The following is a 26,128-nucleotide window of genomic DNA, read 5'->3' as shown; positions in this document are numbered from 1 at the left end:
TTGTCTTGGCTTTTTGTTAATAAAATAATTAATAACAAAATATTTTGTATTGGCATTGAGTTTTTAGTTTTATAATACAAATTGTATATATTGCAAAATAATTTGTCTTGGCTTTTAGTGAATGATTAAAAGCAATGAATGATTAAAAGCAATGAGATAGTAATGAAATTACCTATTTATCATTTTAAATAAGACACCAGTGTGAAGGTAAGTTGAATGTCTATCAACTCAAAAGATTACAAAAAAACAACATCACAACAACAACACACAGCAGTAGCACACATTATAAGTTAATATAATATACATATAACATAACTTTTATATAATTACTCATAACAGATGAATTTTTGTACAAGCAGAATCTAACATCTAACTTTAACATTTTTGAAACTTAAGTATATTTTTCTACTGTATTTAAAATTGATAAAAAATTTTATTTAAATAAAAAATATAAATATTTTGTATCTTGAAAATATGATAAATTAAAACCATTACAAAAGAACAACATAAAACTAGATGTAAAACTTTATAAAGACAAAAATATTACATAAAAACAATATAAAACTACATGTAACACATGTAGTTTTATGTTTTTTTTTTTTTTATAATTCACCTCCCCAAGGCCGAGAAGGCCACTACAGATGAAGAGGCTACTTGTGGTTATAACCCTCTCTCAACTCTTTAACTCCGAAACACGAACCTTGACGAACAAGGCCGCTGCGTGGAGAAACGGGTTGAGCGCGGTACTACCAGGGACGTGGCAGGAATCGAACTCGGAACCTCTCGCTCATGAAGCGAGCGCTCTACCACTACACAACTACCGCATAAAAACTTAAAAGTTAAAAACTATAATTTGAAATAAAGTTAAAAACTATAATTTGAAATATAAATTTTAAAGAACTCTTTTTTTACCTGTTGTCATTTTGAGGCATCACCTTTTTTTTTCGATTAATTTTTAATTTTAATTATTAAAATGATGTAAATATATTATCTATCATTGGAAACCAAAAATTAAAATAAGTTAATGCTACAATCATTTTTACCTTATTACAAAAAATGTATTTAGTTTTTTCATATAAGTTTTTACTTCTTCCGCAGTTTCAACAGTTTAAATAATTTTTTGATAATTATTTTTGGTTTTATTAAAGTATATAGTTCGTTAGTAGTTCTAATTTTATATTTAAGAAATAAGTTATAAAAATTTTTTTTTTTTAATAAAAATCTAATTGTTTTTTAAAATAAATAATGGTGCCCTGTTTTTTTATGACACTGTTAATATACATTTTCCGCACAAAAATTGTTTCTATATGGTTTTTTTTCAGAAAAATAAAAAATAATGAAAAATCTTAATGCTGCCCCAACCCAAGCGCTCAGTTAACATGGCAAGAGCTCTATTCCATGTTCTACTTGCATTAGTTAATGTATGTACTGAACAGCTCCCTAAATCAGAATGACATCAGATTGCCAATTTAAATGTGCTTTCAATGTTATATATAATAATAGTTTTTTTTTTTTTTCATTAGCCTCATTTTCTGAATGGAGTAGTTGGGTGCATGTCAGAAAGCCGTAGATTAGACAGTGGTTCTCCGACAACATCTTGGTTTAAAACATGTTCCTCTGGACTTGGATCTTATATTTTTTTTTTTTTTTTTTTTTTTTATAATTCACCTCCCCAAGGCCAAGAAGGCCACTAGAGATGAGGAGGCTACTTGTGGTTATAACCCTCTCTCAACTCTCTAACTCCAAAACACGAACCTTGACGAACAAAGCCGCTGCGCGGAGAAACAAGTTGAGCACGGTACTACCAGGGACGTGGCGGGAATCGAACTTCAAACCTCTCGCTTATGAAGCGAGCGCTCTACCACTACACCACTACCGCATTAATATTTGATCTTTATTAGAGACACAAGAGTGCAACACAAGTACTCCTTGTCAAGGTAAAGAAAATATTAAATTTATAAACAAATTTTTATTAGGGAACAGCAAAAAGATACTCAGGAAATGCAAAAAGTTCAAGTTTTTGCAACAATATTTACAAAAAAATTATAATTTGGTACATAAGTTTTGTATTATCTTAATTTATTACTCATAAAAAGCATAAGTATTATGTAATTGTATAAAAAAAATGCCAAGCAGAAAATAAATTTGGTATTTACTATGCCTTGTCTTGGGGTCCTAGGTCAAGTAACGGCCAGAAATGATTGCTTACCATGGGTGTTATAAACTGCTACTGTCTGGTAGAAGGCATTTGTAATAAAAAACAAATATTTTATTTTTGTTTAAATGATAAACAAATGAAAAACATTTATATCTAATAAAAAACATTTTTTGATGTAATGTTTATATGCATTTATAAAGTTTTTTTCTGCAATTTTTTTTTTGACTTGATTTTATAATGATATAAGGTCTATTTGTTAAACATTTTAATGAGTTTATATATAAGATAGTCAATGTAGTTGTGGTAGTCAACAAACTTGTAATGTAAATGTTGCTTCTTTAGGTAAAATTTGTTCTTAAAATGAATTTTATATAAAGTTTGTTAAAATTTTAATTTTCTAAAAATGTTTTTTAATTTAAAACAGGCAGTTATGGTGCATGGAGCGCATGGAGTAGTTGCTCTGAATCTTGTCAGTCTAATCCTGTTGCAACCCAATTTCAAATGCAGACTAGACCATGTCTAGGGGCTACATTAGGAGGTGGTTGTGCTGGGCCTTGGTCTCAAACTATGGCTTTTAGTAGTGAAGTACCTTGTCCAGGTATATTTTTTAACAGAAAGTTTTCTGTTGCTTTGTTTCTCTATATATTTTGGTTCATAGTTGTTTTGTGCCAATAGTAGTTACAACTATTAATACAATAATAGTTTAATTACTGCTGTAATTTTGGTAGAATTATCTGTATGTGTGTGTATAAATATATATATATATATATATATATATATATATATATATATATATATATATATATATATATATATATATATATATATTAAGGTGGTCCAAAATTATAAATTATTGAAATTCATTTCTCCACAAGGCTGCCTTTGTTCCTAATAATATTTGCAATATTGTAGCCAAATTTGAAGCAAATTTGGTAATATTTGGGGGTTGCTATAAATTTTGACTTTTTGAACACTATGATAATAAATCAAAAAATTTAAGTTTTCACTATTATTTAATATCAAATTTCAAAATTAAAGAAAGTAACAATTTAAATCAGGTAAATATGAATGCTTGCAAAGTATCTAATTAATATAGGTCATCTGATCAATTTTCATTAAAGTATTTCAATGTTTCGTAATTTTTAAACAAAAATGTAATATCAAGCAAGAATATTGTGAATATGTTGGAAAATGTATGTTTATTAATCAACAATTTTGTCATTTTTTGCCAACATGGCTGCCTTGGATGAAGTAGGGTATAGCTGGCAGTGACGTTGAACAAAACGAAGTAGGAACTGACTTTGTTCTTCATCCTTTGTAATCGATTCGTTGTACTGTCGAATTAATGCAATTCCACGTTCCGCGCTGTCATTAACAACTTTCATTCTTTGGACTCTCTCTGCCAACTTCTGATATGATTCATTGTCTTCCCAATATTTAGGATCTTTTGAAATGAAGTTTTTGGCCTTTGCTCAACAACTCGAATAAACTATAGGTTCTCATAGTCACAAATGTTGAAGTCGGTATTCTTGGAATCTACTCTCTTCAGTGCTAGAGTTGTTTTAGGCAGTTGGAGGTTAACTACCATGGCCCTCTTTACATCCAGATCAAGCCAAGTATCAAAAAATGCCATACCTATAAGATGTTCTTAGAAGAACCAAAGGTGTCGAGAAAATACAGTAAAAGCTGCAACGGCGATTGTGCGGTTTGGATACTTTTGGAACTGTTTCAGCATTTGAGCATCATTAAACGGAGCATTTGCAGCCAGGGGAGCTTCTTGCCAAAAACGTCCATAAATTAATGCCACAAACATTGCAAGCTCTACTAGATCTTTTTTCTCTTGAACAGTCAGCGTAAAGTCTGTCCAAAGCTCTAGCAACTTCTAGGCTTGACACAATACTTTTCAGACGATTTGGCTTTGGTGTAGAAGAAATAGATTGCAATGCAGAAGACAGAATCTCAAAACTCTGGTCATCATTGCTGTTTCGACTGTCTTCTGAACTGCTGATGTTGGCTGTGACAGGACCACTAGAGTGTTGCTGTTTTGATAACCTTGCATCAAATGCTTGATCTCGAGCTCTCTTTCTGGCTTCCTTTGCCAGTAGGTTCATATCAACTCCGACCATGCTGAGGCTGGTAACATCTTCTCGTTGCAATGCAAGAAATTGCCTATCTTCAGCAATGGTTATTGTCTCCATTGCGGTTTTAGTTGCCAAGTCAAAAAGCTCATAAAGTGTGTCCTTGGACATCTGGTTTTTAATTCTACAACTTTCTAGGTCTGTAGCTCGATTCTTTTTTAGAAGCTGATAGGAATCGTATAATTTCTGAAGTTTTCTTTCTCCAGAATCAATTCTTTGTGTTGGGATTCTTGCCTTATTCCACACAACAATCAGCTCTTGAATAGTATGATGAATGCTCTCCTTTATTGTGAGATGCTCTTCCAGATGATGAAAGAGGAGACAACGGAGGACATCTCATTTTGTTGCCAATCTTGATGATGAGAGCTGCTTAGATGCCTTCCCAATGAGCCATACCTTTGCAGAGCTTCTTGTAGTAACTGCCATAAGTGGTGATGAATCTGTTGATATAAGAATAATAAGTATAAGAAAATAAATTATTTGTTACCAGAAACAAAAAAATAATCATTATAAATTGTTTATTGAAATACTGCAGGCATGTGCCTATTACAAATTGGGCAGCAAATTATAGACAACAAAAAAATTTTAGATATATAAGTAAATTCATATAGCATCTGCTTTTCAGCAAGCATTAATTTATTTACCAGTGTTGAGATAGATGTTCAATTACACCAAATTATAAAATTGAGTATTGTCAAACAAATGATGAAATCATAGCGACCTCTAAAACTGTTCAGATTGGTCCAATTTTTTGTATGGTTATTCTCTAAACAAAGTTGAACAAAATTAGGCTTGTGGAGAGAATGTAGACATATTTTGAATGTGTGTGTGTATATATACATATATAATTTGTAAGGCGCACAAAAAGATTTCTAAATCATATATATATATATGATTTGTAGGGAAAATTAATAATAATAAAGTTATGATTTGTATGATTTGTACACAGTATCGGTAACTAAAACTTTGCAAAGAAAGAAAAAGTGCAACCTAAAGCTTATTAAAATCTTAAACAAAATTGTTTTAAAAATTTTTTTTTATGCTTTACTAAAGTATCGTACTCTTTTTCACTTACACCCATATTGAAATTCATGTATTTTAAAAATGCCTTTTACAAAGAGACAAATATTATATATATATATATATATATATATATATATATATATATATATATATATATATATATGTATATATATATATGTGTGTCAGGCCTTGTTAAGAAGCGTTACGCAGCTCGCATTTTGCTTGCGAAAAGGCGATTTGCCTACGCGTTCAGCAGTTTTGCGTTACGCAAAAACTTATATCTTTTAGAATATTTTTAATTATCTTTTGATATCGATTATGTGACGTTTATTCTGAAGAAATTAAGTCGTAAGTAAAAGCATTTAACCACAATTGTAAACTAATAGATTTTTTGTTAAAAAAACAGCTTGTTTAATATTTTTTTTTATTGTTGATAAAAATAAGTTAAAAAAAGTAAAGTGTTTTAAGTTTTATCTTAAGGAATTAAATATATAAATTCCTTTTAAATGTAAAAATTATTTTTTGTCATAATAGTTTAAAAAATGCACAATTTATTTTAATGTAAATATTTTATTAATAAGATATTTTGTTTATTGTTAATTCAATAACGTAAAGTTTTAATGACGTTTGTTTAATTTATGAAAATAAATTATGATCACGAATATGTTATCGGTAACTGATAAATAACAAAAAAAAACTCTCGAAATCTCGTAACAAGGCCTGGCTTGCTCTCTACTCCAACTACAGATCACAATGTCATCAGCAAACACTATAGTCCAAGGGGACTCCTGTCTAACTTCGTCCGTCAGTCTGTCCTTGACAATTGCAAACAGGAAGGGACTCAGGGCTAATCCCTGATGTAGTCCTACCTCCACTTTAAACCTGTCTGTCATTCCTACTGCAAATTTCACTGCTGTCACACTGTTCTCAAACATATCCTGCACCACCCTCACATACCTTTCCGCTACTCCTGACCTCCTCATACAATACCACAGCTCCTGTCTCGGAACGCTTTCATAAGCCTTCTCTAAGTCTACAAACACATAATGTAACTCCTTCTGTCCTTTCCTATACTTCTCCTTTAACACTCTCAGAACAAACATAGCATCTGTGGTGCACTTAGCTGGCATGAAACCATACTGCTGCTCACAGATCTCTACTTTTCCTCTAAGCCGAGCTTCCACTACTCTTTCCCAGATTTTTAGGCTGTGACTGATCAACTTTATTCCCCTGTAATTACTACAGCTCTGAACGTCATGCTTATTCTTGAAAATTGGCACCATTATGCTATGTCTCCACTCCTCAGGCATCTTCTGACCTTCCAAGATTCTGTTAAATAACCCTGTCAAAAACTCCACTGCTATCTCTCCCAAACATTTCCATGCCTCCACTGGAATATCATCCGGTCCAACTGCCTTACCACACTTCATTCTCTGAATTGCAGCCCTTACTTCCTCCTTGCTCAACTGGGGAACCTCCTAATTCACAACCTCTGTCTCTTCTAACCTTCCTTCCCTATCATTCTCTTGATTCATCAGTTCCTCAAAATACTCCTTCCACCTTCCCAAGGCATTCTTTTCACTAGACAACACATTTCCATCTTTATCCTTAATCATCCTAACCTGCTGCACATCCTGCCCATCACGGTTTCTCTGTCTGGCCAATCTGTACAGATCCTTTTCCCCTTCCATAGTGTTCAACTTCTCACACAGATTTGCATTTTCTTTAGCTTTGCCACTGCTCTCTTTGTCTTGCCACACATCATCTTGTACTTCTGTCTACTTTCTTCATCTTGCTGAAAATGCCAATTCTTTTTAGCCAACTGCTTTCCTCTTAAACTTTCCTGAACTTCCTCATTCCACCACCACGTCTCCTTGTCTATCTTCTTCTGTCTTGATGTCACACCAAGTATCTTCCTAGCCACATCCCTCACTGTATTTGTCGTCCCTTTCCAGGTATCCAGAACACCACCACTCAGTGCCTGTCTCACCTCATCCCTGAACTTTACACAACAGTCCTCATCCTTTAACTTCCACCACTTGATCTTAGGTTCTGCTCTCACTCTCTTCTTCTTCTTCACCTCCAAAACCATCTTACCTATCACCATCCTATGCTGTTTAGCTGCACTTTCTCCTGGTACCACCTTGCAATCACTAACCTCTTTCAGGTTTCTTCTCCTATAGAGGATATAGTCGACCTGTGTGCCTCTTCCCCCACTCTTATACCTCACCCTGTGCTCTTCCTTTTTCTTAAAATAAGTGTTAATTACAGCCATCTTTATCCTTTTAGCAAAATGTACCACCATCTGTCCTTCTGTATTCCTTTCTTTAACCCCATACCTACCCATCACTTCCTCATCATCACTGTTCCCTTCACCAACATGTCCATTAAAATCTGCTCCAAGAATCATTATCTCTTCTATAGGAGCCTGCAGAACAACTTCATCTAAAATACAAAAATGAACACTAAAATACAAAACAAATTTAATATAAAATTAAATATACTATACTTTATAATTTTATATGAATAAAAGTATAAAGTATAATAACGGTATGGTAGGTCATTTCTAAACCATTTATATACTTTTTATTTATAGACTAATTTAAAAGGTTTTAGTAAATTTAGTGGTAGCAAATATTATTGTATCACGGGTTTGAGTTAACGATTCAAAATATATTCTTATAAATTCTAATTGTAATAATGTAAAATTCTAATAAGTAATAAGGGGGGGGGGGGGGAATGGACACTTATTGATTTTTCTGAGCAGGCACCCTGTTTATTTATTTCATATATATGAAAATTGTTCATTGTTCGTTGTAATGTTTGGGTTGCATAAGTGCTGCAAATAAAATTTTTTTTTTTTTCAATTTAGTATGAAAAGAAAAATATTTTTTAGTTTAGAAATTTATGTTTACTTTATTTTATGTAAAAAAACACATAACCAGGCTTTCTCAAAAATATTTATATTTGCAAGCTAATGCACATGCCAAGTTGTTTCATATATTACACTGTGCGATAGACAGCAAGTTGTAAACTAAAAGATTTGAAAAACTGTGTGCTATATTTTTTTGTGAATAAAATTTTAGAGTAATTTTAGAATCTATTGCTTTTTTATGATTTTTGTTTTCAGTTGCTAAATCTGACTTGTTCTTTTAAAAACAGAGTTTGCTATAGCGTAATCAAATAGCCTAACTTTGCAGAAATTTATAACTTTGCACAATTTTAAAAGAAAGATATTCAAATAAATTTGTGACTGTGTAAATGTGTGTTTCATTAAGAAAAAACCATTCCTAAAATTTCAACGCTTTTTCTTTGAGTTAAATTTTCATGTAAGCAGACCAGCATTTTATAAAATGGTAATCAAGTAAATATATTTCTATTTTAATTTACATAAGTTCTGGTGATAAAAATCAACTAAACCTTAAGTTTTGGGAACCGTATAATTATAGTCACAAACCTGATACTACTTATTTGCATTTTTTTTAATATATTTTTTATTCTAATCATTAGATTTGATAAATTGTTTAAAGAGTTAAAGATAAAGAGTTAATATTTGTTTTAATAATTATAATATTTATTATAATAATTGTAATATAATTGTTATTATATTTATTGTAAATTTTTAGTATGCTTATTATCATGAAAGCTGCAGTTTTGTTTCTTGTCAACTGGATTATACTGTGCCAACACAAACCAGTACTCGTACTTGTTCAGGAGCTTCTTTAGGTGGTAACTGTAATGGACAAGTTTTAACTCAAAACTGTAATCCAGAGGTTCTTTGTCCAGGTAATATTATAAAATGTTTTTTAATTATATGCTTCGCTTTGCCTATTGTTTCAAATATGCTTTGTTTAAAATAAATAAGTAAAAATAATTAAATCATATCAAAATTATATTATTTAATAACACAAACTTGTTTAAAGAAAAAAAGAAACCATTTTGATTCAATTTTTACCTTGAAACAAATGTCGTGCACATATAGTAAATTTAATGTTTAAGATCTTGGAGTTAAATCCAACTACATTTCATACGTTATTTAATTAATTTTATTATATTCATTAGTAATTGTTTCAATAGCAATCGCTACATTTATGTTTAGTCATGCAAATTATAAGATAAATATGTTTAACAACTATATAGCAATGCAACATAAAACATTATGCTAATTTAATTAAAACATGCTAAAACAAATAGTATTGTATTTTTTTACTATGGTTGCTCTATTAATTATTCCTAAAATTTCAAAATAGGAATATTGAGTGGTTGGGGTTCTTGGAATGCCTGTTCTGCCTCCTGTAACACTCAAGTCAATGGTCCATATCAATATAGAAGCCAAACTTGTATTGGTACTTCTATGTGGAATCCAATTATGTAGGCTGTAATAATGTCAGTTTAAATGATCAACAGCTTTGTACAAGGAACATCTCTCACCTGAACAAGAAACATTTTTATCAAAATGTTCCTTGTTTAGGTGAGAGATGTTTTTTATATCTGAATTTTTTTATATATTTGCAAACATACTCAACTGTTTTCCAAGACAGTATCAGAATGAGTTTTAATTATCAATGCATTTTTGCAAAAAATATAAATACATATCCACCGGGAAAAATAAATTTATTTATAGCTTTTGCAAATAAATTTTTTTAACAATAGGTAATTATGGTGCATGAAGTACATGGAGAGCTTGCTCAGAAAGTTGTCAGTCCAATCCAAATGTTTCTCTAATTCAAACTCAGACTCGGCAACGTCTTGATGCTACATTGAATGGTAGTTGTCCTAAAACAAGCTTTCAAATTCAAAACTGTAATACTTGAGTATCTTGTCTAGGGGACTTTCCTTTATTATTATAAAAACGAAATTAATGTGCTTTTTATTCAGTTATTAACATGTAAAAAATAGGTTTTACTTATTTTAAATTTTTAAATAAATTTTTAAATAAAAATAAAATAAATTCCTCGATTCTCTATAAGTCCATCTCATATAATTTCGTTTACAATTATAAAAGTGAAATTTATTAGTATGTAATATATAATTGTTATTTCTTTAAAATTTTAATATAAATGAAAAAATGATAGTTAAAAATAGGTACAGTCAGGTTCAGGTCCTTATACTTTTATAACGATGAGCAGCTGTTTGTGGGATAAAGTTTAAAGAAAATGTTTTTTTTTAAATTTCTTAATAAATATTGAATTTTAAAAGACATTGAAATTTTACGTTAAGAGAGCATTATAAGTTTTTAAAAAAATTTGTAGTGACCTAAGAACTAAGTGGTTTTAAAAAACTAGAAAAACTTTTTGGAAATCATCCTGTTAGTAGTTAGGTTTGTTACTGCATGCATTTTCCTATATTTTTGGTTACATTTTAGATTTTATTAGTGCACGGGGAGCATGTTCAGCAAGTTGTCAGTTACGTTTCACTTCACCTACTCAGACAAGAAATCGTCAATGTGTTGGTGCTACTTTTAATGACAATTGTAATGGAGCAGTGTTGACTGATACTCAAAATTGCAATGTGCAAGTTTATTGTCCAGGTGCGTGTTCAAATACTGAAATAGTCAGTTTATCAACAAAAATCAATGTAAAATAATATTTTTGAAATAATTTGAAAAATAAAAATTAAACTGGCTTTTTAACTTTTTTTTTTTTTTTTGCAACTTGTTTTTTCATTAAATGGCTTATTTGAAAAAAAGTTTTTAATAAAAACAGGTACTTATGGTGCATGGAGTGCATGGAGTAGTTGCTCTGAATCATGTCAGTCTAATCACATTAGGAGGTGGTTGCGCTGTTTCTCAAACTATGGCTTATAATAGTGGAGTACTTTGTCCAGGTAAGTTTTGTATTGCTTTGATTCTATATAAATTTTTGTTCATAGTTATTTTGTGCCAATACAGTAAAAGTTTAACTAATCCTGTAATTTAGGTACTAAATAAATAATAATATTATGGTATAATATCCATACATTTATGGATGATCCATAAGGAGGGGGGGGGGTCAATTTTTCTCCGCCCTTCTTTTTTTTATATACATTACAGGAAGTTGTAGTTTAATTTTTGGTATAAATTGAAGTTTTATTAATTTGATCATTCATTTCTGATGAGTTTTTATTGATAAAGCACAGTGTAAAATGTAAAAAATTTTCGTTAAGTGATTTTCTACTAATTTATAATTGCTCTGTTCTTTTAAGAAGATTGAGCACTCTATTTTGTAGAATTTCTTTTAAAATTGTTTAAATATATATATATATATATATATATATATATATATATATATATATATATATATATATATATATATATATATATATATATATATATATATATACATATGTATATATATATATGTATATATATATATATATATATATATATATATATATATATATATATATATATATACATATATGTATATATATATATACATATATATATCTACATATATATATATATATATATATATATATATATATATATATGTGTGTGTGTGTGTGTGTGTGTGTGTGTGTGTGTGTGTGTGTGTGTGTGTGTGTGTGTGTGTGTGTTTATGTGTAAATATATATATATATATATATATATATATATATATATATATATATATATATATATATATATTTACACATAAACACACACAAATTGTTTACACTATGTTTCACAAAAACACTTCAAGGTTAGACATTTTTGTTGGTATTGTATATGCTGTAATGTATTTATTACCTTATTTATAGTGTACCACAAAGAGAACCTAAATCAGAATAAACGTAGCACGACTACAGGACCGGATGTAGATTTTCAATCAGAAATCTGAATATCTATTTGCATTCATTACTAATAACATTTAAAAAAACCTACTTATGTCACAACCTGTACATAAAATAATAATTCATGGTGCTTCTATTACTATGTATTTTTAGTATCATCAAATAGGTTCTTTGTCTGAGACTATTGAAGCTGTTGCAGCCAGAAACAAGGAAAATAAAACTGCACAAGTTAGTCATGCACGTCTAACTTTCTTGGTAGAAAACACTAGAGATACTGCTGATTATTTGTTTGTGACATTTGATATGTACATTTATTAAGTGTTTTTTTTTTTAATGTTATGGTATTGTTAATAGTTTTGACTATTTTTGTTACACTCTTTTTGTTAATTATTTTTTTTTTTTAGTATGGAAATCTCAATATAGTTTATAATAACATTTCAATGTTTTGTTGTTTAAAAAAAAATGAAGAAGTAATTTAATAAATTTTTACTAGTAATTAACCAATCTAGAAAGACCTATATCATGAATGTCTGCGTTGAATTTTTTAAAAAACAGCTATTTTCATAGCGACAAGTTATAAAAAACATCTATTAGAACGTTGAGAAACTTTGTAAGAAACTTAAGAGCGAAGAATCAGATAATTGCAGATTTGTTTATAGTTTTAATAAGTTTATATTTAATGATATTGTTTATTATTAAATCGTGTTGATGATACTGTTTGTAAAGTTCTATAAAATATAGGCGCCCACTGTTTTTTGAATATTTATGTAAAAATTGTTAAAAACAAAAATCAAAACAAAAGCAAATCAATGAAATAATTTCTTTTCATTCAAATATTAAAACCTGTTTCCAAAAGAAAGTCGTGACGTCGTTCTGATTCAGACCACCGTCATCCTGATTCAAATCTCCGTCATTCTCATTCAGACCGCCGACTGAAGGTGCGCATTAATGGCGTTGCATTTCAAGTGCCTTTTTCACTTTTCTGTTAAAATTATTGACCTCTACTTTTTTTTCATTGTTCCAATATTGGAAAATGAAAATGAAGAACTTTTAATAAAAATATCATGTGTTGGTAAACAAATGATATTAAATACAAATCTTATTCGCGCTTAGTTTTTTTTTATGGGTTTACATTAAAAATTATTTTGTAGCTTAAAAAAAAATGCAGAATACACAGTGGACCAGAGAGACCGCCAGGTTTTATGTCGTGTCAATTAAACAAAACTTTTTTTATTTAAGAGTATTTATTTTATAATAATAGAAAAAGTTGTTTTTAAAATCTAAACCAAGTGCTAAGGGTCCCAAATGGGGCAAAAGGGAAGATTGAGGGGCCCCAAACCCATTTAAGATTTTTTTTTTCAATTATAATTTTTTTTTCTCCCTGCATTTAGTTTAGAAGTTTATATTTGCAAAATTATTTTAAAATTATTATATTTCATTAGTCAGATACAGCGCCCCCAGGATCTAATAAAAAGTATAAAACTCTTTTACTTTTTTAGATTATTTTTTATTTATCAATCTTTTTTCTTTAATTTATTTAGATAAATTGAATAAAATTTAAAACAATAAAACGACTAATATTTATAAATATTACTGATATATGGAACATAAACCAACTAAACATAACTAACTCTTCTTCCGTTAAAGTCAATCACAGAAGAGAGAAGTCTTTCGCCATATTCTTTGTTTGCAACTTTTCGCTTGAACCTGTTCCATGTTGGTTTGAATTTTGAATGAATTGATTCTCCACATTGTTCAGCAAACTTAGATAAGCCACAATTGTGGTATTCAACAAAAGGTTGCACATGACATAAGAGTATATGTACTTTCCAACTAATTGAAAGTTTTTTCCCAAGTATGCCAGCATTTTCTTGAGCAGATAAAAAGGAGTTCTTAAATTTTAGAATGGCCTGCTGATACTCAAGCTCAAGTGTTCTACCGAAACAAGAATCTTTTACAACCTTAAAATCTTTTAAACACTGAACAATTGGCACAAAATCAGGATATTCATACAAAACAACTTTTTCCAACTCATCAACATACTTTAGTATCTGGTTTGAATTATTCCCATCCCAACCTCTACCTTGATATCCTCTCTGTAGTACACCATTATTTTTCAAAAAATTATCAAATCCTGGCCAAAGATCCATTAATAAACATCCCAGTGTAGTTACTATTCCTATCAGGATATGTAATTCAGGTGGAGGTACTAAATGTTGGATTAGTGTTTCTGGATCTTCATCGAGGTAGAGAATTCTTGGATATATCACATTCATAAAATGTTTCATATTGGATTTCCTTGAACTATTTTCTACAGTGTATCTTTGATACCAATAGTCAAGGCTTCCAAGCGTTCGCAGTTTACCACAAACTTCACTTGAGTCTCCTTCACACCAAAGACAAGCTTTTTTTCCTGCATGGCTTGAAATTCCAAAAACTGCATTAGCACATTTCAAATCAAAAGCTGCAGAAAACTTAACATCTTGTAAATTTAGTTTCTCTAAAATTATTCTTAAATTGAAGTTTGATTCTTGCACATCTTCAACTATGGAGAGGATTTGACAGCGTTGTACACCACTAATTAAGTATAAATTTGTAGTAGTATTTTCATTAACATCAAAAACATTTACAATGACTTTCATGAAACCACCTCCTCCATCCATAGAAATACGAACAAAAGCTGATTGGGGATCAAGACTACGTTGATTTATTAAATCTAGAATAAAACTAGATGTGTTTTGAACAAAAACAAGGTCTTTTATAGTAGTACCATCAGTACTATCAAGGAAGTTGACCTGAAAAATAACAATAAGTAAAAAAAAAATTTTAAACGATATAATTAATTTTTAATACTAAAAAATATATTAGTGCTACCTTTTCTACTTGATAAAAATGAGATAAAAACTCTTCACCAGGCCACTCATTTTTCCAAAAATGTTGTTTTGTACTGCTGACTTACTTCCCATTCCTTTTCGAAGAGTAGATATCAATACCCCTGTTTTATTCAGGGAAAGTTCTAACACTATTTGAAGTTCCTTAATCATCTGAAGAGATACTTGTTTTACTGACCTATATATAAATGAAAAAAAAATTAATATTTTCTCATTTGATAAATATGTACTCAACAGTATATATGCAACTTCTCTTTGCTTTGTTATCAGGACATCCAACTGTAATCGTCAATGGGTTTCCGCCAGAAGACAAAATAAATTGTTCCCCATTTGCAATTTTGTCAGTCTTCATTTTTGCTTTTATTATACCAGATGCAACTTGCTCTGCTTGCAAATTTCCTAGACTTAATGCTAATAAGATCAGGTTCTCTACTGCAGATAAAGAAGAGCAGTTGTGTAAATATCCTTGTGCAACAGTTGAAAAACATCTACTACATAATTTGGAAGACACATTTGAGTTTAATATATTAGGAACTTCTTTGGTATGAATTATTGAAGATGAAGCTGTTCTTGTCATCATCCTCCATTCAATCTTGAATCAAATTTAAAAGCTATTAATTAATGATATAAATATATATAAATATAAATATATGTATATATATATATATATGTATATGTGTATATATATATATAAATATATATATATATATATATATATATATATTTATATATATACATATATATATATATATATATATATATATATATATATATATATATATTTATATATATATATATCAATTTTAGAGATTTATTGTTTTGTTTAATATTTACATACTTTAGCAATCTTTTCTCCCCATAAACCTCGATGAGGTTTTCCAGCCTTTAGTAGGTAGAGATTTCTCTGACAACCAGAACATATAACATTAGGATAGCTGCACACATCCAGAGAATATCCTGAATAAACAAACAACTTCATCATTTCTTCTACAGTTGAATTTACACTACTTAAAGACTTTGATCTGGCTCCAAACATTTGCCAACAACAGCAGCATACAGCATCTCGTTGAAAAACAATATTTTCCATTTAAACAAGTTAAAAAAGAACTAAATACGCTATATTTTTTATAATCTGCAATATAAGATATTATACAAAAAATATTAAAATATAAATATATAGTTTTATTTAATATAAAAAAAAATAAATTAGATCTTATAAAATCAATTATATTATATATATATATATATATATATATATATATATATATATATATATATATATATATATATATATATATATATATATATACATTTATGAAAAGTAATATAAAAGCACAATATCCACATATAAAACCCTTTTTAAGCTATCTTTTTTGCGATTATATAAATTTCTTTATATAATCGCGCACCCTGGATTTTATTTGCTATGCGAAAGAATTATACTTTTAATGTTGCCTAATTTGTTATTTTTAGTTAACATTTGTTTATAAATAAAAATTATCATTTATTTTATATTTTTATAATTTAGTGTTATTTTCATCATTTAAAAAATATCAGCTTCTAAATTTCTTCTATATAATTATTATTCAAACATTTTTCAGCAATTGATGGTAATAAAAACCAGTTTTTTCAGACACCGTAAATAGTTACTTCATTTCTGTTAAATTTTTAAAGGCGCAAAAAGGAATTTTTAAAAAGAAGTTGGTTTTTTATATTTTAATTCAAATATTTTTAACTTCTAATGTAAAAAAAAACACTTTTTAGTAACTTTCAGACCTATGTTTTTATATGATTTCTAATCAGTATAATATTTTCAATCATAATCAATTGAAAAAATGGGTAGGTGGAAACTATCTTAACACCCTGTTTTGGCCCATTTTTGGCCCTTAGCACTTTATTTTAATTTCAAAAACCCTTTTTTCTACATATAAACTAAAAATACTCTTGAATAAAAACGGTTTGATTCAATTGACACGACATAAAACCTGGCGGTCTCTCTGGTCCACTGTGAATAGAAATCTTAAAATTTTATAGTTAATAGTTAATCACTTAAATAATTTTAAATTATACTCTAAGGTGGTTTCTTCATAATCAAAAGTCAAAATTTTTTCAAAAATTGATTTTTTGGCAAAAAAGATATTCTAATGTAAAATATAACGTTCTTTCTGTTTGTTTATGCTTTTAACAATATTTACTATTTTATACAGGATGGTATAATTTTAGTGCCTAGCAACAGCCATAGCAACCGTTTTATTTTTTTAGTTATTATCTTAAATGTACCTTAAAACTTAAACTAGTACATCTCTTTTGCTATTCTAATGTTGCCTTGCACGTCCAAGTTGTTAAATATTTAATAATTTTAAGTTATGCTGTTGCAAAGTGCAAACAGTATGCAGGCTTTTTTATAATAACTTTTTTTATTTTTTGCTGTTTTCTTATGTGTTTTGTAGAAATTATTTATCATTTTAGCTAGATTCTAGTAAAATAATAAAGATTTAATATGGGAAACTTTTGAAATAACAAAAGAAAGTCATCAAGAAAGGGTGTTGGGGCTCGTGGTTGTAAAAAATCTGTACATATTGTAAATAATAAATGTGGTATCAATGGAAATAAAAAAAAATGTAAATATTGAAAATATCACTAAAAAAAATTTACCATTAAACCAGCTGAACATTCTGGAAGTAGTGATGATTATTTTTTATTTATAAATTTTAAAATACTTATGGAAATGATAGAAGTAAGAAACAAATGTCAAGAATGTGGGGAAGCCAATGTCACAATATCTAATAGTTTGGATGATAAAAAGGAATTTTCTCATAAAATTGTTTACTTTTGTAGAAAATGTAAAAATAAAAGTCACAAGTATACTTCAACTTTTAGTGCTTCTGAAAAAATGTATGGTTGTAAACCAAGTGAAATTAATGTTCGATTGGTTATGGCATTTCGAGAAATTGGTAAAGAGCACAAATCGATTAAAACATTTGTACGGTGTATGAATATGCACTCAACATTTAATACTTCCTTTAGAAATACTAATAATAAGTTATTTTCTGCATACGAAAATTCTGCACTAGAAAGTATGCAAATGAAAGAAAAATGGAAGAAATTGCCCCATGTATGCATTCTTGCCGTTTATTGATTGATGGAACTTGGCAAAAAAGAGGACACTCCTCGTTAAACGTTGTAGTGGCAGCAGTAAGCAAAGGAAAGTGTTTGGATGTTATTGTTTTATCAAAACATTGCAGGCAGTGTATAATATGAGGTGGACAAAAAGGGACAATAGAATACACAAATTTTAATGTTGCACATAATTGTAAAATTAACATCAAAAGTCATCAGGAGCAATGGAATCCTCAGGTGCTATTAATATATTTCAGCAATCTGTGAGTCGAAATAAACTAGTTTATAATGAGTATCTTAGAGATATAGACACAGTTTCTTACAAAGAAGTTGTTTACTTCAAACCCTACGAAGCACAGTTTGGTATTACACCTGTTAAACTTGAATGTATTGAACATGTAAACAGACGAAAAGGTTCTCGAATTAGAATACTAGTACAAGAATATAAAAATACCTCATCACCATTTGGTGAAAAAGGAAAATTGACAAACAATTCCATCAATTTAATAACAAATTATTATGGTATTGCCATTCGAAGAAGTCAATGAAAAAGTTTACACTATGAAAAAGTGGTTAGGTACAATAGTTGGTACAATGATGAAGAATAGCTATCCTTCATCAGTGTACCAACTTTTCTAATTCTCTCTATTCTCCAATTCAACGAAGGTCAATTTTATAAAAAAAAAATTATATAAAAAACTTGGAATACAGACCGGTGTCTATTTTAATATTATATCTGAAAAAATGAACCGACACAGCATCCAAATTTTACTTATTACAACATCAGGTAAGACTAAAGCAAAAAAAAACAAACTAAAAGCCATCAAGAAGGGTTTATTGAACAAAGAGATAAAGAGGGAGGAGAAACTTAATTAAAAGGAGGATTTTAGTTTTAAAAACAAATTTACTTTCTTGCTTTTTGATTTTCTACCAAACCGTTTTTCAAGAAAATTGTCTCACGAAAAACATCATAAATGTTGAATTAATAGTGATAACTTGAAATTTTTGGGCTTATTCATCCAGTGTACTGCTAATGCCTGAGTTTTTTTCAAATAAGTTTATTTTTTGTAAGTCGTGGTTAGGGAACTAATATTAGAGGCCTAATAGCAGATTTTTCGAAAATACAGTTGTTTTGAAGCATAACTTTTACTAGAAGCAAAATCTTTTAATAAATTTTGTTTCGAGTAAACACTATTTTTTGGGGTTATTTTGACTCTATAGGCTTCTATGTGATCATCAATATATTTTTGGAGTTCGAAAAAATATTTTTTTTTACACATTCTGTACCTACTTTTGAAAAAATTAATAAATAAAAAGTTTTGATCACATAGAAACCACCTAAGTTGTTTAATTGCAATTTCTCCTCAAACTATCGACCTATCTCACGCACTTCTGTCCCTCGCAAGGTAATGGAATGAATTGTACACAGACACATTACTGACCACTTGAAAAAAATAAACTCATCAGCTCTGCTCGACACGGGTTCTGAAAGGGAAAAGGTTGCGTCACAAACCAACTTGAAACTACCGACAGCCTGACTGAAGTTGCTTGCAACCGATATCTTATTCACAGACTTTGATAAAGCATTCGATAAAGTAACGCACCGTCGTCTGCTGCATAATCTCAAACCCTATGGAGTGTCCGAAAACTTGCATAAATGGATCAAGAGCTGGCCAACCAACCTCCTACAACATGTAGCCATTGAAAACAATAAATTCGATTGGAAAACAGTATCTAGCGGTTTGCCACATGAATCTGTTCTTGGGCTACTTCTTTTCCTTATCTACATATACGATTTTTTATTATTTTTTATTTTTTTTGTTAATTTATTTCCCCAAGTCCCAGAAGACCACTACAGACGAGGAGGCTATATAATTGTGGTTATAACCCTCTCTCAACTCTATAACTCCGAAACACGAAACTTGACGAACAAGGCCGTTGCGTGGAGAAACAATTTGGCAAACAAAATAGGACACCACTTTATAATGTATGCAGGCAACTGTAAAATAATTGAAGTCGTCGAATTAAACCATGACAAAGTCATGCACACTGGGCGCAGCAACAACAAAAATTGAATGCAATTTATACAAGTAATAACTTGGTAGGCCAACTGCATCAGCTATCGTGCACGTCATCTGAACGAGACCAAGGCCTTTTTATGACTAGCGTCTAAAAGTTAAAAACAAATCTGCGTGGCTGCATCAGCTGGCAACCAAGTGCTTGGCAGGCTCAAGAAGACTTTTCGAGGTTGAAGTTCTGCATTATAGCGCACACTGTATTTTTCGTACGTTCGCCCGCATCTACAATTTTGCAGTACAAGTCATCGTTTTTAGCTCAAGACATAGCCAAACTCGAGCAAGCCACAAAACATATTGCCACCTTAAAACATCTTCCGTATACTCAGAGACATTTAAGCCTTAACCAGAAAACACTAACTGAACGATGAGTAAGAAGAGACTTTATCGAGCAATATAAAATCATGAGCAAAATCGACAAAGTTAACTTCCAGGTCCCACAACTTTAACGAAATATCAAATCTTTAAAGTACAGCATTTGGCCACAAGGACACACTAAACAACTAAAAGTACAACTTGTTCAAAACTGAGCTGAAAAAAACAACTACCTCACCAACCGTGTTGTAAAATCATGGAATTACGTAACTGAAAATGCGGTGGAGGCAAAGTACTTGAACAATTTCAAACATGAACTTTCTCTGCTCTGGCATCTTCACTTTAGCTGAAATCGAAAAACTGTATTTTCATAATAGAGAGACCTGGTGTGCCGCGCTTTGTCAACAACTTGTAAATTTTGTTGACCATGAATAAACCAAACTAAAAAAAATTTAAAGTAATTTTAAGTAGATTTATGGGTAGTTTTTAGCAATCTAAATTTTTTGACTTAAGTAAATAATAAAAAACTCGGAAATTACTATTTTATTTATGTCATAATTGACATGCAAGAAACTTTCGATTTAAAAAATGATTCTAAATCACTATATTGATGTGGTAAATTTGCATTCAGAAGAGTATTTTGCGCAGATTATTGCTGATAATTGTAGTAATTAACAATACCAATTATTTGTTTTAGCAATTTTTAAGAAGACAAAAGAATACAGACAACTGGTGTTATAAACTTTCTGATGCAGATACAAATGTTAACGATTTTTTAAAATCACTAAAGTAACATTTTTGTATAAAATTTAAATCTTATAATCATAAATTGTAATTGTAACATAAGTATTTTAGTTTTTTTTAAAAAAAAAATAGATTGACAGAAAAAATATTTTTTGATAAAATTGATGAAAATAAATTGTTTTCAGATTATTGTTAAATGGGAGCAAAAATAAATATCGTTATTAAACTGCACGTTTATAAAGTTTTATATCAGGAGATTCATCATCACATAACACATTGTCTTATGAATGCTCTTGTCATATATTAAAATACTTTATCAATGCAATTGCTACTTCTGATTTATAATTCACATTGCGTTATGAAAACACGGTATTAAATTTAAAGAGTATTGAAAAACAACGGCATCATTTATTAGCAACGATCGATCCGAATTTTGTAAACAATAAGAAAATCGTAAAGTTTATTCCTATATAATCGAAATTTTATCCTTTAAAGTTAACGAATCCTATAAAGAAGCCTAGAAACTAAAAAAAAATATCATTATTTTCATTTACAAAGATTTTTTTTTGTCACTTAAAACCCCAATATTGAACAACTCGGAATTAAAAAGTCACCGTTAAAAAAAAAAAAATACCTTTGATACCTCTCCCACCAAACCTTAATATCTGTTATTGAACAACTCGGAATTAAAGTCACCGGTAAAAAAAAAATTATATGCTATTGATACCTCTCCCACCAAACCTTTAATATCTGTTATTGAACAACTCGGAATTAAAAAGTTACCAGTAAAAAAAATATATATATACCATTGATACCGCTCCCACCAAACCTTAATATCTGTTATTGAGAACCACGTATCCATCTACTCTTAGTTTATTATTACGTATCATTTTGTCATTTACGAAGACTTATAAAGTCCCTTTACCCCATACCAACATCATTACCACTTGTGTTCAATTACACACCATTACCACCCTTATAACTCAAATGTTATTTGACCCAGATATTCGACCCTTTAAACAATCTTGTTTAATTAAACCATTATAATTTATCATCACCCCGTGTACACATCTCACCCTTAGTACCACCTTGTTCATTTACAAAAATTATAAAATTATTTTACCTCATACCATTAACTAACACACCATTATTACCACCTTTAATACTACCTGTTAATCGAATTACCTATCCCACCCTTTTAATTACCTTGTTCAATGGAACCATTATAATTTATTATACCACCCCACCTTTAACCGCAACCGACTCTCATTATTTATGGTCATAACTGTTGATTTAAAAAAGATTAAATAAAAAATTAATTATCAATTAGGCCTAACAACAAACGTTATTTAATTGAAAATTTATATTTCGAACAAAATAACTTCGACGAAAAATTCTACAAAAATTTCGAATTTTATTATTACGTTGACAACAAATTATTTTTGAAAGAAACAAAGATGGACGAAAACTTAAACATCTGAAAATAATTGACATAAACATAAATTTATATTGTGTAAATCGAAAACAAATATAATTTTAATTTTTCATAGCAAAATTAAATATCTATAAAATTACATAAAAATAAATACAAAAAACATTAAACGAAAAATTTTCTGCATAACGTTACAAATAATTTGAGAGTTTCAAAACTTCTAAAAAATATTTAAAGTTAAATCATTAAATAAAATATAACAAAAATTTATCTAGTTTTTATTTATCTTAATTATGATTATATATTTCATGAACAATGAAATAAAAATATAATTAACAAAAAACAATAACAAAAATTTCAAAAAGGTTTTGAAAAAATATATTCATATTAGAATAATTACTAATAAAGTTATTTAATAAAAATTATATATATTAATAATACAATAGTTATATAATTATTAAAACTAATAATTATATATATTATAATTGTTAAAATTATTTATTAATAATATATTTTGATCCTTTAAATAAAAAATAATCCTTTAAATAATTTAGAAAATTAATGAAAATTTTAAAATATTATTAAAATTAATTCGTACATTTTAAAACGTTTAATTATAAAATAATATATTAAATATTTCATTTATTATTTTATAATTATTGTACATATTTTAATTAAGATATTAAACATTTTTTTGTGTTATAAAGTTTTTTAATTTATCGAGGTTATTAAAATATTTTCCACGGTAGTAGATCATCAACCACTTGACATTCGAACAACGAATCCATTCACAAATCTCTTCAATGAAATCGATGTCGTCGTGAAGCCAAAGATTTAATCCTTCACAAAGATTAATCCACGGAAGAAAATTTTCTTCAAAATCTTTTTTCGTTTTTAAATCATCTGAGATGTTTATCCTCAACACTTCAATCTTATCTTTCGGTTTCAATCCTTCGAATTTAATTGGACAATGAAATTCAACATTGCGAACATTTGTTGAACATTGAATTATAAGATTTTTTTCTTCATCACTTAAAATATTTTTATTAACAATTAACCACGATAACTTTCTTCCAGATTTAATGTAATGATTTACGAAATAATTTTCACAAGAAGTTTCGTAAGAAGTTTTTCCATCTTCAATCCAAATCGTCCACTTTCGTTCATCGACGATTAATTTTATTTCATCAGTAAATGATGATTGACTTTCATAAAAACATTCAATGAATAAATTAACGTAATAAGGTTCAAGATGATAATCGTTTTCATTTTGACGAGATAATTCAAGTAGACGATCTAAAGAAAAAAGCAATAATTTAATAAAAATAAACAAATCAATAAAAATTTAAACAATAATCGGAATTAATAACATATGAATAATATATATAAGGAAATATAATCAACATAATGATACATATATTTATAAATATAAAATTTATAACATAATTTTATAATAAATTATAATATTTATATATATAATATATTTACATATTACGTATAAGAAGTTATAAAAGAATAAAAAATCAATAAAAAATATTATAATTAAATACATTATATATTACATAATAGTATTTACATTAATATTAAATTATATACGTTTAAATAATAAAATTATATATAAAAAGAAAAAAAAAGAAACTTTTAATTAAACAATTTTTTACTAAAATTGTAAAAAATATTTTAATTTTATCAATTTAAACATAATTTTTATCACATTTTTTAAACTTCGTTTTACCATAAATATAACATATTTAAAATAATGTAAAAAAAGTTCATCATTAATATTAATTAAAAAAAATACTTCCTTATATTCATATTACTAATAAAAGCAAATTAAAAAAGTGATTTAAATATAACCAAGTGATGTAACAAGTCAACAAACAAAACGCGTTTCATTTAAACGTTGATTTGAAGTGAAATGAATATTTGAAATCGAATTTCAAATAAAGAACTTAATATTGTAAATCTCCTTCGTCGATATATTTGAAATATAAATTATGTGAAAAACCATTAAATACTCAAAGAGTGAGAGTTTAAATAAATGTTTAGATTTTTGTTTATTCGAATTCGGCGTTGATTGAAATCTTTTTTTTTAAAAAAAAGCTCTTTAAAGAACTATTTATATTATTTAAAAATTGCATTAAATTTTATAACAAAAACATGATATAATATATTTTTGATACAGCTGCAATAATAAACAACAGTTTTATCGTTAAAGCAGAGCTGCAATGCTATGGTGTCTTGTTTATACGTAGAAGCGCAGAGTGCAAAACCTTTTTTTTATGTTCCTTTGGGGTCCTCCATAAACTACGTCACGCTCTAGGAAGGAGGGGAAAGAATTGGTGGTTTTATGAGGACTTGTACAGGATTTGTTACTAAAGACTTACAATCTTGTGATGAGGGAGGAGGGCATGGAGCGATGGTCAAAAGCGGTCAAAAATAGCATGACGTAATTTATAATGACCCCTTCGAAGAAGTCCTAACGGTCTTATTGTTTAGAAAATCAAAATTTTCAATGTACAAACTGGACATCTGGTGCACGTTTTTTTTTTGAATAATAAACTTGTTTATAAAAAACTAGTACGAGAAGCTCCAAAACCTTAAGAAACTTTTAGTGCTAGGTTACTTTTCAATAAGAAACTTTTTTTAATTAAGAGTTTAAGGAATATTTCCTAATTTTTCACCTACCTATCCTAACAACATAACAGAAAATTAAAAAGCATTATTTATGGAGAAAAAAAGTTTAAATGGGATTTAACAAGTTAAAGAGTTTAAATTTGCACGCGCAATGAAATTTACGCGATTCAATTGCGAATAAAATACGTATATCATACTAACAAACTTGAGAAATTTTTAATCTAGCCCAATACTAAATTTTCTTAAAAGATTTAAAAAATGGTACTCTTATGATGAAATCTTTCTTGTGCTAGCCCGTTTCCTTGGTTTTTTACACACACACAAAAAACGACGTGTAACTATAGACCTTGCTACAAAAATATATAAATGCTTTTGTAAAGAAAAAAGCAACGAACAAAAATAAGATAAAAATCGATAATTTAATCAATCATTATTATATGAATTTTAAGTATATTTTTATGAATTTTAAATATTTAATATATCTCTATTTTTAGAGATGCCAAAGTTAAAAAGGTTATCAGCGTTTTATAAAAACTGTTGTAAGCTAAAAAAAGTTTCAATTTACTTTCTAGAATGTCAATGTATTATTTAGATGAACTCTTAGATATAGAAATTTACAACAAAAAAAGTGAAGTCTGTTGAATATACAATCGATTAACATCTCAGTTATGTTGAAAAATCAGTATGACATGCTTTATTTTGATATATTTAAAAAAATAAGCTGAAGTATAAATCAAACTATTACAATTATTTATGAAATTCCAATGCTTATTTTTTTTGCTTTTTGTTTTTGTATTTTTATAATATAATTTACTTAATAAAAAAAACAAACACAAGCTTGT

At 28.4% G+C, this 26,128-nt stretch overlaps 3 protein-coding genes across 3 annotated transcripts in view; 1 reads left to right on the top strand and 2 right to left on the bottom strand.

Annotated features, from left to right (window-relative positions):
- Window positions 1-2,426: 2,426 nt before the first annotated feature.
- Window positions 2,427-12,377, top strand: LOC136075731 (adhesion G protein-coupled receptor B2-like). Its single transcript, XM_065789166.1, has 5 exons — window positions 2,427-2,430; window positions 2,583-2,756; window positions 10,685-10,849; window positions 11,025-11,145; window positions 12,040-12,377. Exons 1-4 carry the CDS (start codon window positions 2,427-2,429, stop codon window positions 11,123-11,125), a joined length of 444 nt encoding a protein of 147 aa, XP_065645238.1. The 3' UTR covers window positions 11,126-11,145; window positions 12,040-12,377.
- Window positions 12,378-15,174: 2,797 nt separating this feature from the next.
- On the bottom strand, window positions 15,175-16,065 carry LOC136075730 (uncharacterized). Its single transcript, XM_065789165.1, has 2 exons — window positions 15,802-16,065; window positions 15,175-15,555 (listed from the first exon to the last, which is right to left on the bottom strand). The coding sequence occupies exons 1-2, from the start codon at window positions 16,048-16,050 to the stop codon at window positions 15,175-15,177; spliced, it is 630 nt and encodes a 209-aa protein (XP_065645237.1). The 5' UTR covers window positions 16,051-16,065.
- Window positions 16,066-23,142: 7,077 nt separating this feature from the next.
- Window positions 23,143-26,128, bottom strand: part of LOC136075729 (NACHT, LRR and PYD domains-containing protein 3-like) — a 52,433-nt gene continuing 49,447 nt past the window's right edge. The window contains exon 4 of the mRNA XM_065789164.1: window positions 23,143-23,945. Coding sequence (XP_065645236.1) covers window positions 23,332-23,945 — 614 coding nt within the window. The 3' untranslated portion in view covers window positions 23,143-23,331. The remainder of the gene's footprint in view (window positions 23,946-26,128) is intronic.

Source organism: Hydra vulgaris, chromosome 02 (assembly GCF_038396675.1).
Source record: "Hydra vulgaris chromosome 02, alternate assembly HydraT2T_AEP".
Lineage (NCBI taxonomy): Eukaryota > Metazoa > Cnidaria > Hydrozoa > Anthoathecata > Hydridae > Hydra > Hydra vulgaris.
Note: the sequence above shows the minus strand (reverse complement) of the source record. Positions and strands in the feature narration are given on the sequence as shown.

Excerpts from the sequence above, each read along its gene's own strand:
- LOC136075730 (XM_065789165.1), bottom strand. The coding sequence starts at position 16,050 with ATGGAAAATATTGTTTTTCAACGAGATGCTGTATGCTGCTGTTGTTGG. Across the intron at positions 15,556-15,801 it reads GGGGAGAAAAGATTGCTAAA|ATTGAATGGAGGATGATGAC; the intron begins GTATGTAAATAT and ends ATTTGATTCAAG.
- LOC136075731 (XM_065789166.1), top strand. Across the intron at positions 2,757-10,684 it reads TAGTGAAGTACCTTGTCCAG|ATTTTATTAGTGCACGGGGA; the intron begins GTATATTTTTTA and ends GTTACATTTTAG. Across the intron at positions 10,850-11,024 it reads TGTGCAAGTTTATTGTCCAG|GTACTTATGGTGCATGGAGT; the intron begins GTGCGTGTTCAA and ends TAATAAAAACAG.